The sequence below is a fragment of the Malurus melanocephalus genome, unplaced genomic scaffold, assembly GCF_030028575.1.
Source record: "Malurus melanocephalus ecotype Western Australia unplaced genomic scaffold, MMel_1.1 scaffold_77, whole genome shotgun sequence".
Taxonomy (NCBI): Eukaryota; Metazoa; Chordata; class Aves; order Passeriformes; family Maluridae; genus Malurus; species Malurus melanocephalus.
In genome coordinates this window covers 1,870,737-1,883,340 of record NW_026623309.1, presented here as the reverse complement: position 1 = coordinate 1,883,340, position 12,604 = coordinate 1,870,737, and the positions used below count along the sequence as shown (strand labels likewise).

The 12,604-nt window shown below is 43.4% G+C and overlaps 1 protein-coding gene across 1 annotated transcript in view; it reads left to right on the top strand.

Annotated features, from left to right (window-relative positions):
* The first annotated feature begins 3,243 nt into the window (after window positions 1-3,243).
* SHISA9 (shisa family member 9) overlaps window positions 3,244-12,604 on the top strand; it is a 166,077-nt gene continuing 156,716 nt past the window's right edge. The window contains exons 1-2 of the mRNA XM_057367305.1: window positions 3,244-3,851; window positions 10,984-11,111. Of these exons, the coding sequence (XP_057223288.1) occupies window positions 3,244-3,851; window positions 10,984-11,111 (736 nt within the window). The remainder of the gene's footprint in view (window positions 3,852-10,983; window positions 11,112-12,604) is intronic.

Here is a 12,604-nt window from a genome sequence, read left to right as displayed (position 1 = left end):
GTGCCTAAAATAAGAATTCCCCTTAATTAAATGGATATGCACTTGAGTAAAGACAATGCTGTAGGTTCTAGGTGAAACATTCATCCTCTAAGTTATTTCAGAGGCAAAGAACATTCCTTATGGGATAAATCTGTAGAAAAGCAGGTAATTATTACTTGCCTTAAAGCAATGTCAAAAAGAGAAGTCTTGAAATTCTTGAAGTCTTGAAAGTGGAAGAGGATGGTGCTAAACTGGGAAATCTTTCATGTTTCTCAACTTGTTAAGCACAACTGAAATAAATGAGACATTTATTGACTGACTTCATTGAGAAAAGCTCTATGAAATCACACAATGACCCAAGATGTGCCTCAGTACTCTGTGTAATATTCATTTCTCTCAACTGGTTTTCCRGTTTCCATTATTATGAGTCATGGCTTTATATTTTGGTCATGCAGGTGATCTTAGAACTACATGCTGTGAAGGCATTAGAACACACTGCCACAGGTCCAGTAAGAAGGTTTGTGCCACAGTCTAGAACAACTGCAGTTCACTATCAGAATTCATTAAGACGTGGAATAGCTGAAATAACTTCACCACTTATACAACTAATAGGCAGAGAGAGCTTAACAACTAAAATAACTTGTAATTAATTAAGGATAGCACGATTTCTGGGTTCTGGGTTCCATGAGTCTGATTAAAGTATCTTCATGCTATAGAAAATATTTTTTTTCAAGGAGTTTTGATCATCCTCCTGTTTTCCCCAAGCACATGCCACTTAGGGTTGAGTTCTGATCTCATGGACCTAAATCCCACATATGTCAGATGTCCTTTGGGCCTCTTTTTTTTGTAGGGGAATTCTTAAGGAAAACCCTAGGAACACAGCAAAACAAGAAACTTGTACCATATTTAGTCAGGATTAATAACCCATAAAATAAATCGGTTTTGGATGYTATTATTTCTGCACATGTTTAGCACTAATCATGCAAAATATTTAAGCAGCTTTTTAGCCATCAAATAAATCAACAGGGAAACTTGCATAATCTTAAGTGCTTGACAGGACTGGACCTTCAATGTCTCTAGATGCAGTAACAAGTATGGAAAAGATTCATTTTGTGCAGTATTTCCAGCACAAACTGCATCACAAAGTGTTAAATAATAAATAATAGCAGAGAGAAGTATACACAAGGGAGGAATGATATGATTTCAGAGGAGACTTGAAAGGGGAGGTTGATGAGGTGGAGGTTTTAAGAATTAAATATTAAAACCCAGAAAGGCTGGTTTTTGGCTGGGACTGATTGTTTTTTTTTTCTCTCTGCTGAGAAATAAAGGGGCTTTCTAACCTATCTCCTGGACAAAGATGCCAGGCTTACTGTCAAACTGTTCAGTGGAATCATCACTGTACTTAGAGTCTATTTTTAAGAGAAGGCAAAGGATCACAATTAGCTAACTACAGCCCTCTCCGATTCCAAACGTCTGCTTTGTCCTCTGCCTCACCTTTCTGTTTATTTACCACGTAACAACTCCACACGGACTTGGCCCAAGTTCCTGAAGAGCGCCAGGGATGCAGAGGGAGAGGGAGAACAGCCTGGCACAGCAGAGCCCTGCACACCAGCCTTCCTCGGGGACAAGGGCAGCCCGCAAGGCCACAGCAAGGCACCCACAGCCGTGCCCCGAGGAAAAGGGAAACGGCTTTCAGCTCCAGCCCACACTGTTAAATCACGCCATAGTGGGATTATTTCCTACATTTGGTGGCAGCATAGTATTCAGGATAATATTATTGCTACTTGCACAGGTTACTGCYGAACCGAACGACAGAGATGAGAGAGTTAAGTAACAGGGATGGAGAGTGAATCACTGAAAAGTCTTTCCTAGAGTCAGTTCTCTGTTTGGGGGAAGTTATTTCAATTCTGTGTCTCGCAAACAACCCGCTGCCTGACTGTGTCCTCTGGAGCCAACTGACTGACATTATAAGGAGATTTTTAAATAAATGATGTGCAGGAGCAGCTCATGTTTAGCAGACAAAGCCCCGCTCGGCAGCACGCACTGCGAGTACCGCTGTACCTGTGCTCGGCGCGCCGGGGCGAGGGCAGCGCCCGCTCCCGCCCGGCCTTAGCGGAGGTGCGGCCCCATGGACGCCGCTCCGCCCGCGGCACCTGCCTTCGCCTCGCAGGTGAGTGCGGCTCCGGAGAGCGCTCGGAGAGGAGTTCCCGGGAGAAGGAGCGCCGTTACTTATCGACAAAAGGGCTGTCCTGCCGCGGAGCTGCCCCCGGCTCGCCCAGCCCGTTCCGGCTGCCCCTCACTCCGCTCGGCGCGGGGCGGGCTGAGGGAGAGAGGGACGGAGAAGCGCTCCCGCGCTTTTGGGGTGGCACCTGTGGGGAGCGCCCGCCGGGGCGGGAAGTGTCTTATGTAAGGGATGGCGGGGAGCGGGTGAGGGGGGCGAGGCGGGGGTCGGSTCTGCRGCGGGGCTGATGCGAGGGGGGACAGCCCCACAGCGGGGCTGGAAGGGAGAGAGAGAGAGAGAGAGAGAGGGAGGGAGGAAGGGAGGAAGGGAGGAGGGAGGGAGAAGTCGCCGGCCCCTCAGCGGGGCTGCCGGGGGGGACAGGCGAGCGGGCAGCCCCGTCTCTGGCGCGCAGCTTCCAGCGGGTGCCTCAGAGGACGGGCTAGGTTTTCCGCGCTGCCACCGCGCTCGCCCGCCCGCCGCGGCGCATCTCCCTTCCCCGCCGGCTGGATGCCGCGGCGGGTCCGTCCAGCCTCCCGCGCCCTGCCCTGGCAGCCCGGCCCCGGGCGGGGCTCGGCGGGMGCCGCGGGTGTCTGAGGGAGTTGTGCAAGAGACCGCGCCGGGCYCCGCGGGGGAGCGGAAGGTGGGTGCTCTCGGCGCCCCGCGCTGGCACCAGGCTGCGGGGAGGCTCCTCGTTCGCCCTCTCTCCTCCTCCCCGCCCCTGCAGCGCCTTCGCCTCAGCCCTCCCGCTGGCGGCCCCTCCACGCCCCTCTCTCCAGCCCGGCGCGGTGCCCCGCACGCCGCCGCCACCTCCACCCCTCGGTCCTCCTCCTCCTCCTCTTCCTCCTCCTCCTCCTCCTCCCGCGCTCGCTCTCACGCGCACTCCGCTCCACAAGTGCCGCGCGCTCGCTGCTCCGGAGCGGAGCGGGGACGGGCTGCGGACCCTGCGCGGGGCTGCGGACCCTGCCCGGCCCGTTCGGGGCTGTCCGTGGTGCTGGAGGCGAGCGCGGGCTGAGCGGACGCCCGGCCCCTGACGGAGCCCCTTTATGTTCAGCTCCTGGCGCAGCGCAGCATCCAGCAGCTCGAGCGGCGGCGGCAGCAGCATCGCTGAGCCGGGGCTGGGAGGCAGAATGGAAGGCTTTATTCGGCTGCTCTTCGGCTACTTGGTGGCGGACCTTCTCACGCTGGTTTGTCGGGCTCAGGAGAAAGCTGGTCAGCAGCTGGGGAGCTTTGTGGTACTCTCGGGAGGAAACCAATCCAGCCTCGGGGAACAGATAGACCCCTCCGAGCCACCTCCTACCCCAGACTTCTGCAGGGGCTACTTTGACGTGATGGGGCAGTGGGACCCCCCCTTTAACTGCAGCTCGGGGGAGTTCATCTTCTGCTGTGGCACTTGTGGCTTCAGGTTTTGCTGCAAGTTCAAGAAGACAAGGCTGGATCAAAGCACCTGCACAAACTATGAGACGCCGTTGTGGATGAACACTGGGAAGCCTCCTTCCCGCATAGACGACCCTCTGCATGACCCTACCAGGGATAAAACCAACCTTATTGTCTACATCATCTGTGGTGTTGTAGCAGTCATGGTGCTGGTGGGGATCTTCACCAAACTAGGGCTGGAGAAGGCACACAGACCCCAGCGGGAGCACATGTCCAGGTAAGGCTGAGTGCCAGTCAGCAGGGTCCCCTTCCCCCTACCTCCTGCCCAGCCCCTAGAGAGGAGAGAGGAGCCCATGTGTTCCTGCCAAACAAACAGCTCCTGCCAGGCAGGCTGCATTCCCCTGCAAGGCAACAGAGAGAGACCAACTTTGCTGAGCAGAGCTCCTCTGGTGCCCCCAGTCCAGGTTATCACAGAACATGCATGTTGAGGAAGAGTAGGAATAATTGTGGAGTCTGCACAGACAGTAGTCCATTTTTATCTGCAGTGCCCGACCCTCTCCCTAACAAGATCCAGCAAGTGTTCCTGGATATTCTAGGCATAAATAGAAAAACAACAAAAAAAATTTCTGAAACCAGCAACACTGAATTATAGAAAGCTTGATGTGTTCCTTCTTCCAACTATTTCAAAGATTGGAAAATGTTTTTACTTTTCAACAGAGGGATGTAAACAAATGCCATTTCACCCTCCCTCTCCAGCTGCAAAATGGTTTTGGCAGGACCTTCCCTACTCCCCCAGCCCTTGCAAGTGTGTGAGCTATTTGTAAAATTTCTAAGCTGTGAAAATGAGTCAGGGTGGAAGGGAAGAGGAAGACACAAAAAGGAAAAGCTATTGTAGAATTTCTTTTTCAGTTACTGTTGAGAGGTAAAAAATGAAATATGAAAGTCTTGTCTCATCCATGCATGTGTATGTTCTAACTCAGTATCCACACTGTAATGGCTGAGTTATATCAAAGAGAACCTCCCCCACCTAGAGTTAGGCATGCTGTGTACCATCTACTCCAGATCCTGCCTGCCTAGTGGTGGATAGGCAGGTGGGCAACTCAGGACAGAGCCCAATGGCTTTAACAACATATTCCAAACCCACATTGTCACAGCAGTTCAAAATCAAGGCATAACACATTTGTCAAGTTTGCAGCCTGTCTGATTCTTTATGCTAATCCCAGGCACATGAAAGTAAAGCAGATGGGAGAAAGGAATTAAAAAAGGCAAACAGATCCATTAAAGAGTCTAAATAGATCCCAGCATACTGGGCAACTTTAGTGGTGAAATGCAATGAAAGGATACCTTCTACTGGACATACAGTGTGGCAGAAAGCTTTCTCTTGCCCTGACTGCTAATATTGTAGCTCACAATCCTCAAAGCTTAGATGAAGAGTCATCCTTTAAAAGATAGTCCAAGAAATCAACTCAACACCTGGAGCCTCATTTTTTACTGAAGTTTCTGCATGACTTTTTGATTAACTGCTTATCCTGAAATGAACAGAGAAAGTCACAGAAATACTCCTGCAAATGCATCACCAGTCCATGAGCTATTTTTTGCTATTTATAAWCTGGCTGATATGGATACGCTTTTACTACTGAGGAAAAAAGCATATTGCAGAAATTTTAGTCAACTTAACAGCGTGTGTCAGTGATRCTTCTGCAAAAATGGTTTTTGTTGAGCAAGGTATGATAATCCTTTAGAGATTTTGCATAGAAATTGAGAAAAATAATACATGGATTCCAATTTATTTTTTAAATCTTATTTTTAATCTTCAGAGCTTGTTTGGAAAAAGCTCTCACTTACTTCAGTCTCTCTCTCTCTACTGTCTTTGTGCAGGCAAAAAAGAAGGGCTCGTAACAGTCACAAAGCCCAGAACAGTGAAGTTGTAACCTCCCTGCAAATTATGGCTTAAATAGATCCTGTTTCTATGAGTAGAAGTATTTTCTATCTAAAGTACAGGTGTGAAGTATTCTGAGAGAATATTCTATCTGAGTTTATGGAAATAGAATTATGGAGGATTGGAAAATCATTCTGATGTCCTTCAGTCATGTATGCATAAAGATTAGGTTTCTGAAGTGGGTCTTAGCAAAGGTTGTCTCTTACCTTGATTACTTAACACTGTCTGTGATCTTGTACATGAAACTGTTCAAGGGAGGATTAGGTAGAAACCTGGAAAGTCATGATCACATGGAAAAACAGTCACCCACTCAGAACACATAATAGCTAGTCATGTTCTGAAAAAGCAGCTCTGTAGCTTTTTTTTTTTTTTTTTAAAAAAATAACGTTCTCACACTCTTATTCCAGTTGTGGGATGGGTTTACCATTAGTTTTAAAAGGAATTAGATTTGTAAATCCCTTTGACAATCTAAAAATATATTAATTGAGTGAAGAATTGAAGTAACCTCTGAGTCCTCAAGTGAGTGTTTAACTAAAATATTCCATTCTACCTTATTTTACATTGTTAATGCTCTGAAAAAAGGCTGCAATGCTTAAGAGATAATTTACCTGTTCAAACAGTCAATAGTATCAACAATTAATATAACATGTAGGCTATGTTCATAATCACCTTTTATAATATTCATCACTACAATATCAGAAAAAACAAAACAAAACAGAACAACTCCTGTTTTTTTTTTTCTGTACTGAACTTGATTAATAAGCAGAAGTTTAATGCATTGAGAGTGTTAGGTAGGCCAAAGCAAAAGTACTAAGTGTTACTCCATTTTGGCTGGCAGCAAGAAACACACAGAATGATTTGTCATCTATTTCCTTTGCTAAGATTGTCTCCTTTCCCTTGCCTAGCCAATGGCTACATAAAACATTTGAATCCCCTTCATTTCTATGAAAAAAATCATCTATGAAAGAGATGATACTCCTTATCAAAAAAGACAATGCATAATGGAAACTGATTTTTTTTTAATGGGTGCTGATTTTGTAGGAAAAATTAACAACTGAATACAACTGGTGCAAATTATATATTTCCATTTTTGATTTATTAAAAATATTTAAAAATAAGAACAGAGATGTGACGTGGAAACAGGAACATTGACTTCTAAATAAGATGCAAAACTTCCACACTTTTTAATTCCCTGCCTTATTTCATCTTGCAGTCAGTAGATCTGCTGTTGAAGACACTGGTGGGTGTAAGAGTAGTACAATGTTAAGAAAGAAAAGTTYCTTTATTAACTGAGCATAGCTTCTATACAACTGCCTTTCATTGAATTTTGTTTACTGCTATTCCAAAACAAACCAAGAACACACCATTAACATCACTGAATTTTCCTGAAATATTTGTCAATGAAAAAACCTTTGTGGAAATGCATTTGTTTAGTGAAAACAATCCATAGGAAAAAAAAAAATCACTATTGGACAAGTCTCTTTAGAAAAAAAAGTCAAGACTTGTCCTAATGTAGAGAGTTTGTTACTTACTTTCGTTTTGAGGAAACAGGCCAGGTGTGGCACTGTTGACATTTTCTTTCTTGTCAGATCAGTGCTTTTCAGTCCAACACCCTTTCTGTTAGCACGGAACTGTAAATCTGGAAGATGAACATGGAGAGGGGAGTACAGTATTCATTCTGCATGGTATATTTCCTTTTAGACATCCTATGTTTTGTTTCTCCTCATTTTGAAGTTTGTTACTTGACGTTAAAAGGAGATAAGTATTCCCTTCAGCTAGTGTCCAAGATTAAGCAGCAACAGTAGTATCTAGATAAGCTCTTCCTTTACCTTCCTGTTTTTGAGGAGAATAAGGAAATCAGATGGTGGATGAGAGAGCTCTGGYAAAGGGGAGGGAACGTGGCACTGTTGAGCATGAGAGGACACAGATCTAAGCTGCCTGCTGAAGCAGACCTGGAGCTTTGTCAGGCATATGAGGGCAGCACGTTCTTGCTGCTTGAGTCTACACCAATGGGCCTTCCAGGCTCCATCAGTGCAAGTGGAGAATTCTCTCTCAAAAATGAATAGAAAATGAAAAAGCTTTACTTCTGTTGCGTGGAGGAGATTTTTCTGTAAATAMAACTGCACTTTTGTCTTCTTCCTTAATCCTCATGGAGAATGTGCAAACAAACCAAGAACTGAAAGGACAACATTTACAATAGTGCTCTTTTGCTATAACTCCTGATTTCTGAAGCAGTGCTTCCAACAGTTAGCAACCTTCCAAATGTGGCAAATCATCTGAACTCTACTTTCTTCCTTCACGAGGAAGAAAGTGCCCAGTGCTGAGCTCACAAGCAAAATCTTTTGTTGATCATCAAAAGGCATATAATTGGGGCCAAAAATAGCCYGACTTGCCAAAATCCTGAATCCTACGTGTGAAATTATCTCCCTTATGGGTTATGACCCAGTTTTGGAGGCAAAATACGACAAGTGACCTTTCATGAAATAGCCTGTAGTTCAGCATATATTCATAAGGGAAATGCCTGGCTCCATATGCTTTATAACACCCCAGGCCAGTACTATGTATCCAAAAAGCAAAATCTTATGGCAAGAGAGACGCTGAAGTTTTGGAATACTTGGATAGTTCTGGGCCATGAACTTCCTTGTTGGTAACACTTCTCCATTTCTRTAATGCTACAATCAGTATCACTGCACAGGTCCTAGTGATCTTGCTCCCTGATTAGAAAGCTACCTTGCACTTTGCATTTCCTTAAAAAAATCATTCAGTATACCAGAGGTGTAGATAAAGACCCTCTGTGTAAATATAACTTTTCAATGGGACTGACTATAACAATTTCTTCAGATAATGAACAAACTCTATATGACTATATTTCGGTGAGATAAATGCACAAAGGTATTATAAAAGTCTCCTGGCCTGTGTGGARTTTTTCAAAGCAAACATCTGTTCAAGGATTTTGTCATGTACTGGGGAACAAACCTTCCTTCATTCGTTTCATTATATGGCCAAATCCCTAAAAGAACAAAATGCAGGTACAGCATTTCCTTTGTACTTCACTGATCCCGAAGCTGCTACACATTGTTAACTCTCCCTGACATCAGGGGATAATAAGGACATGCTCTCAGTTATATGAGCTATTCTGCCCTGAGAAGATTGTACAACTTTGGCTAACACAGTATAAACATTGCTGTGTTATTAAAAACAGAACTTGATGGTGAGTAGTTCTTCTTTTCTTAGTACAGAAGAAGAGTTGGACAGCTAATTCCTTAAAAACCATTTGAAAAAAGCCACCCTAAAATGGTAGAAAACTTAGCCCTTGCATACACAGGCAGTAGTTAATCTGCTRTCATACAGGGTTTTATTTAAAGTCTACAGCAAACAATATTTACCATCAGATTAAGAGCAATGAGAAAAGGATTTCTGAAAACCCACTCTCACAAAGTTGGGAAATACTTAGATCTCACTGTTTYAACTCCCACACTGGAGTCAGCAACTTTTATTTACTTTTCTTCCTTCCCCAAAAATGTGTCCAGCTGCCTCTGGAATTAGAATGAATATTGATGTCAATAATTTCCTCTGTATAGAGACATATTTGCATAAATTGACTAGATATTAATGGGTTTAGTCTCCATTTATTTTAAATTATTTTGAAATTTAATGCTTTCTTTTTGCATCATTTCTACATGTCTTTGTGAGATCTATTCTATTGAATTTTTATTATTCTGCTATGTAGGCCAGCTCTGCTACTTCTGCTGTATAAGCACTATTTTAAATGGGAGCATTACTCTGACACCATTAATCATTTGGTTACTGTCTTCTGACCTTTTACAGGATCAACAGAGTATTCTCTAACAGGTTGATCACAACTGTAACTAATATTTTAATAACACAGTGTTAGCCATAAACACAAAAAAAATCAGTATTGTTTAGCTGTGTACCAAAGCAATGTTACAGCAATCTGAAAACAAGATCCAGCTCAAAATTTCCCTCTGTAACTTAAATTAAGCTAGCTACTATTTAGTATTTAAAAGCACAGTGCTGCTTGATTGAGAAACCATCATGTCACAGATGTACAGTGGAGAAGCTAGATGGCACTTGCCATGGCTTTCACCAATGAATGTGCTTATTTTYATTTATTTATTAGTTTATAAGCTAATATTTAATGATGCAGTATCTGGGACACGGTATGTAATTTCGCAGAAAATTAAACTGAACTGGGCATAGTGCCCAGAAAATGTGACCACACCCTTTAAAAAATTGCTCAAGAGGTCTAAAAATTAAAAATAATAAACCTAAAAGGAGGTAAATAATGGTCCATGATGCATTGACCTGAATAGAAAAGATTTGCGTTGAACCCTGAAGACACAGGTAACACATACTACAGCYTTCCTTTGCCTAAGGCAACAGCATCTGCAGGTGGGTCAATTATTTCCTGGTGCACAGTAGTTCAGCAGGTACTGGGGCACACAGCTTAGGGCTAATCCTGCTCCTATGGAACTCTGGCAAAATTGCACAGACTCACAGAGTTAGATGTTGCCATGCTGGGAGTTTCAGAGCTTAAAACTTTGTCAGTAACTCCAGATCCACAGAGCTGATCCAGGTGTGTGTGTGTTTATCCGTGTGCCTAAGGAGGGACTTCACTCAGCAGGACACTCACCCCTAAAATATCCACCAGAGCAGGATGARTCTGTCAGACTGCCTGGAGCTCTGCAGAGCAAGCCCCACTACCAGCATCAGGCTGGGCCTGGCCTAACTTGGAACCTTTTGCTTACTCCCTCTTTGCTAGCAGAAAGCTTTCATCCTGTTTCCRAAGTGGCTTCAAAGGAGCAGGGAGTGTTCCTGTGCAGGCTTTGCTCCATGTTAAAGACTGGGACACTCACAGAAGGTAGAAAACGACTTTTTTTATCTCCCCTTCTGGATGAGAAATCCTTAAATCCCTGCTTACTTTAATGATTTCTACATGAAAGTTACATGACTTTGCAACTTCAGTGACACTTTTGAATGAAAATTGTGAAGACCAGTGTGTTGTGTGTGTTAGGTGCAGATGCATGTGTGAGAATTTCCTTTGCCAGGCCCTGCAGGTAATCTAGGCCTGAAGATAACTAGTTTGTGGTAGACATGGGCTAGGTGCTGAGGAGCTCAGCTTAACCATGACTGCAGTAATTTTACTGAGCAGTGGCAGAACTCTACAAGTCTCAAGAAGCTTAAATTATGTTCCTCCAAAGCTGAGACACCTAAAGAACTAAATGTGTTTCTGTGTTTTACTTCTAGCACACTGTCTAAGACAACCTAAAAAGAGCCTTAGGTGTGAAGTCTCACAATGAATTTACTTCCCTGCGTTTATTGTGAAGGGAGTTGGTGTCTGCAGCAGACATTGTGATCAACTGCATCTCAAACTGAAATAGATCTTGGAACATATTGTTAATGTCTTACAGATTTTGCAGATTCATTCTGGTTCTGTTTGGTTTTTCAGGGCTCTTGCTGATGTTATGCGACCTCAAGGTCCTTGTACGACAGATCACATGGAAAGAGATCTAAACATTGTAGTACATGTGCAGCATTATGAAAACATGGAGACGAGACCTCCTCCAAATAACTTACGTAAGTTGCATTTTAACTTTATCAATATCTGGAATGCTGGCACTGAAATGAGCATTATGAAACAAATAYTGCTGAATGTCAAATGAGGATCAACAGCACATGGGTTCTTGCAAATGAGAAATAGTCCTTATCAGAATCTGAAGTATTTAGAATTCTCTAGTKCACCTTAGTGCAACAGTGAGAGAAATRAATTTTGAATAGGAAAATTAGTTAYTATATTTGGTTTTAATTCRTTTTCTTGATTGRCTAATATTGRTTTTGTATCTTTGTCTCTTTCTACCTGGTGTTTTTGCTCAGCTCATCAATCTTTGCCTTACTCTGTGTTTTGTTGTGGTTGCAGCCAAAAAAAACGTTTCATAGGGCTGTAACACCCAGTAATAAAATGATCTCATTATGCTGTTAGATCATATCCACTAGTGAAATAATTAAATATTCCCTGGATAGCATCAAGTTATATTTCATTTTCTCAGGCGAAAGGTGAGAAGAAGATTATTATTTTAAGTTTTACATAATATTTTTGTTCTGTATTGCTATTACATGTTTATGTTCTTGAAAGCAAAAAAAAAAGTGCACCTTGGAGCTTCAGAGGAGATATGGTGACATATCAAGTGGTTCTGAAGTCCTAGATGACTTATTTCTCAGTCTGTGTGAGAGCATAGTACAGATCTTTCTCATGCTCAGATACATATTCCTCTTGTGATGAACAATGMCACTGCAAATTGAATTTGGATGTATATTTATGTAACTCATATACACACGCTTAAATGATGGATATATTTACAAAATCAAGTTCAATATATGAAATAAAAAAATACCAGTCAGGAAAGTTTAGATTGCTAGGCAGTGGATGGCTTTATTCTGTGCTGTGGAWCAATGTAGATATGGATTTTAGTACAGATAAGCTTTTACTGCATTGGTGTTTAGATTTTGAAACATTTAAAGTATGTGCAGTAGTCTTTTCCTTAACTATAGAAAGAAAATTTGCTGATATTTGGAATTTTATTTGGACTGCTTTGTGCAGTTATTGGTGCTTTCTTTCTGTGGAAGGGGGTAAAGACAATGGGAGAAGAGCTTATTCACACACTGCCTGCACCCCTGGTGCCTGTTTTGTGGGAGAGGCTGATGGCCATTCCTTAGGCGCATCCTTACAGAGTAACGGGAGAGAATTAAAGCTCGAATAAAGGTACCCCATAGAGGGAAATGGAACAGCTCATCTGTCWGCCCTGCTCTCCAGCAAACTGCTTCCACCTGGGGCTGTGCAGATGTGCAGATGTGCAGTGCAGAGGGGGAAGGGCACACCCTGTGTGAAAACACACCACTTCTGGAGCGGAACTTAGGCTGCTTCCTCAGTCAGGGGTGCTCTAATGCCTGCAGGGAGCTGAGGTGTGTCTGCAGGGCTAAGGAGGATGGGGTGTGCACTGTATCTCTTTGCTCTGTTTATAAGATCCTTGCTGATGTCTGATCCTTCCCATGACCATGTTTGCAAGAATGGT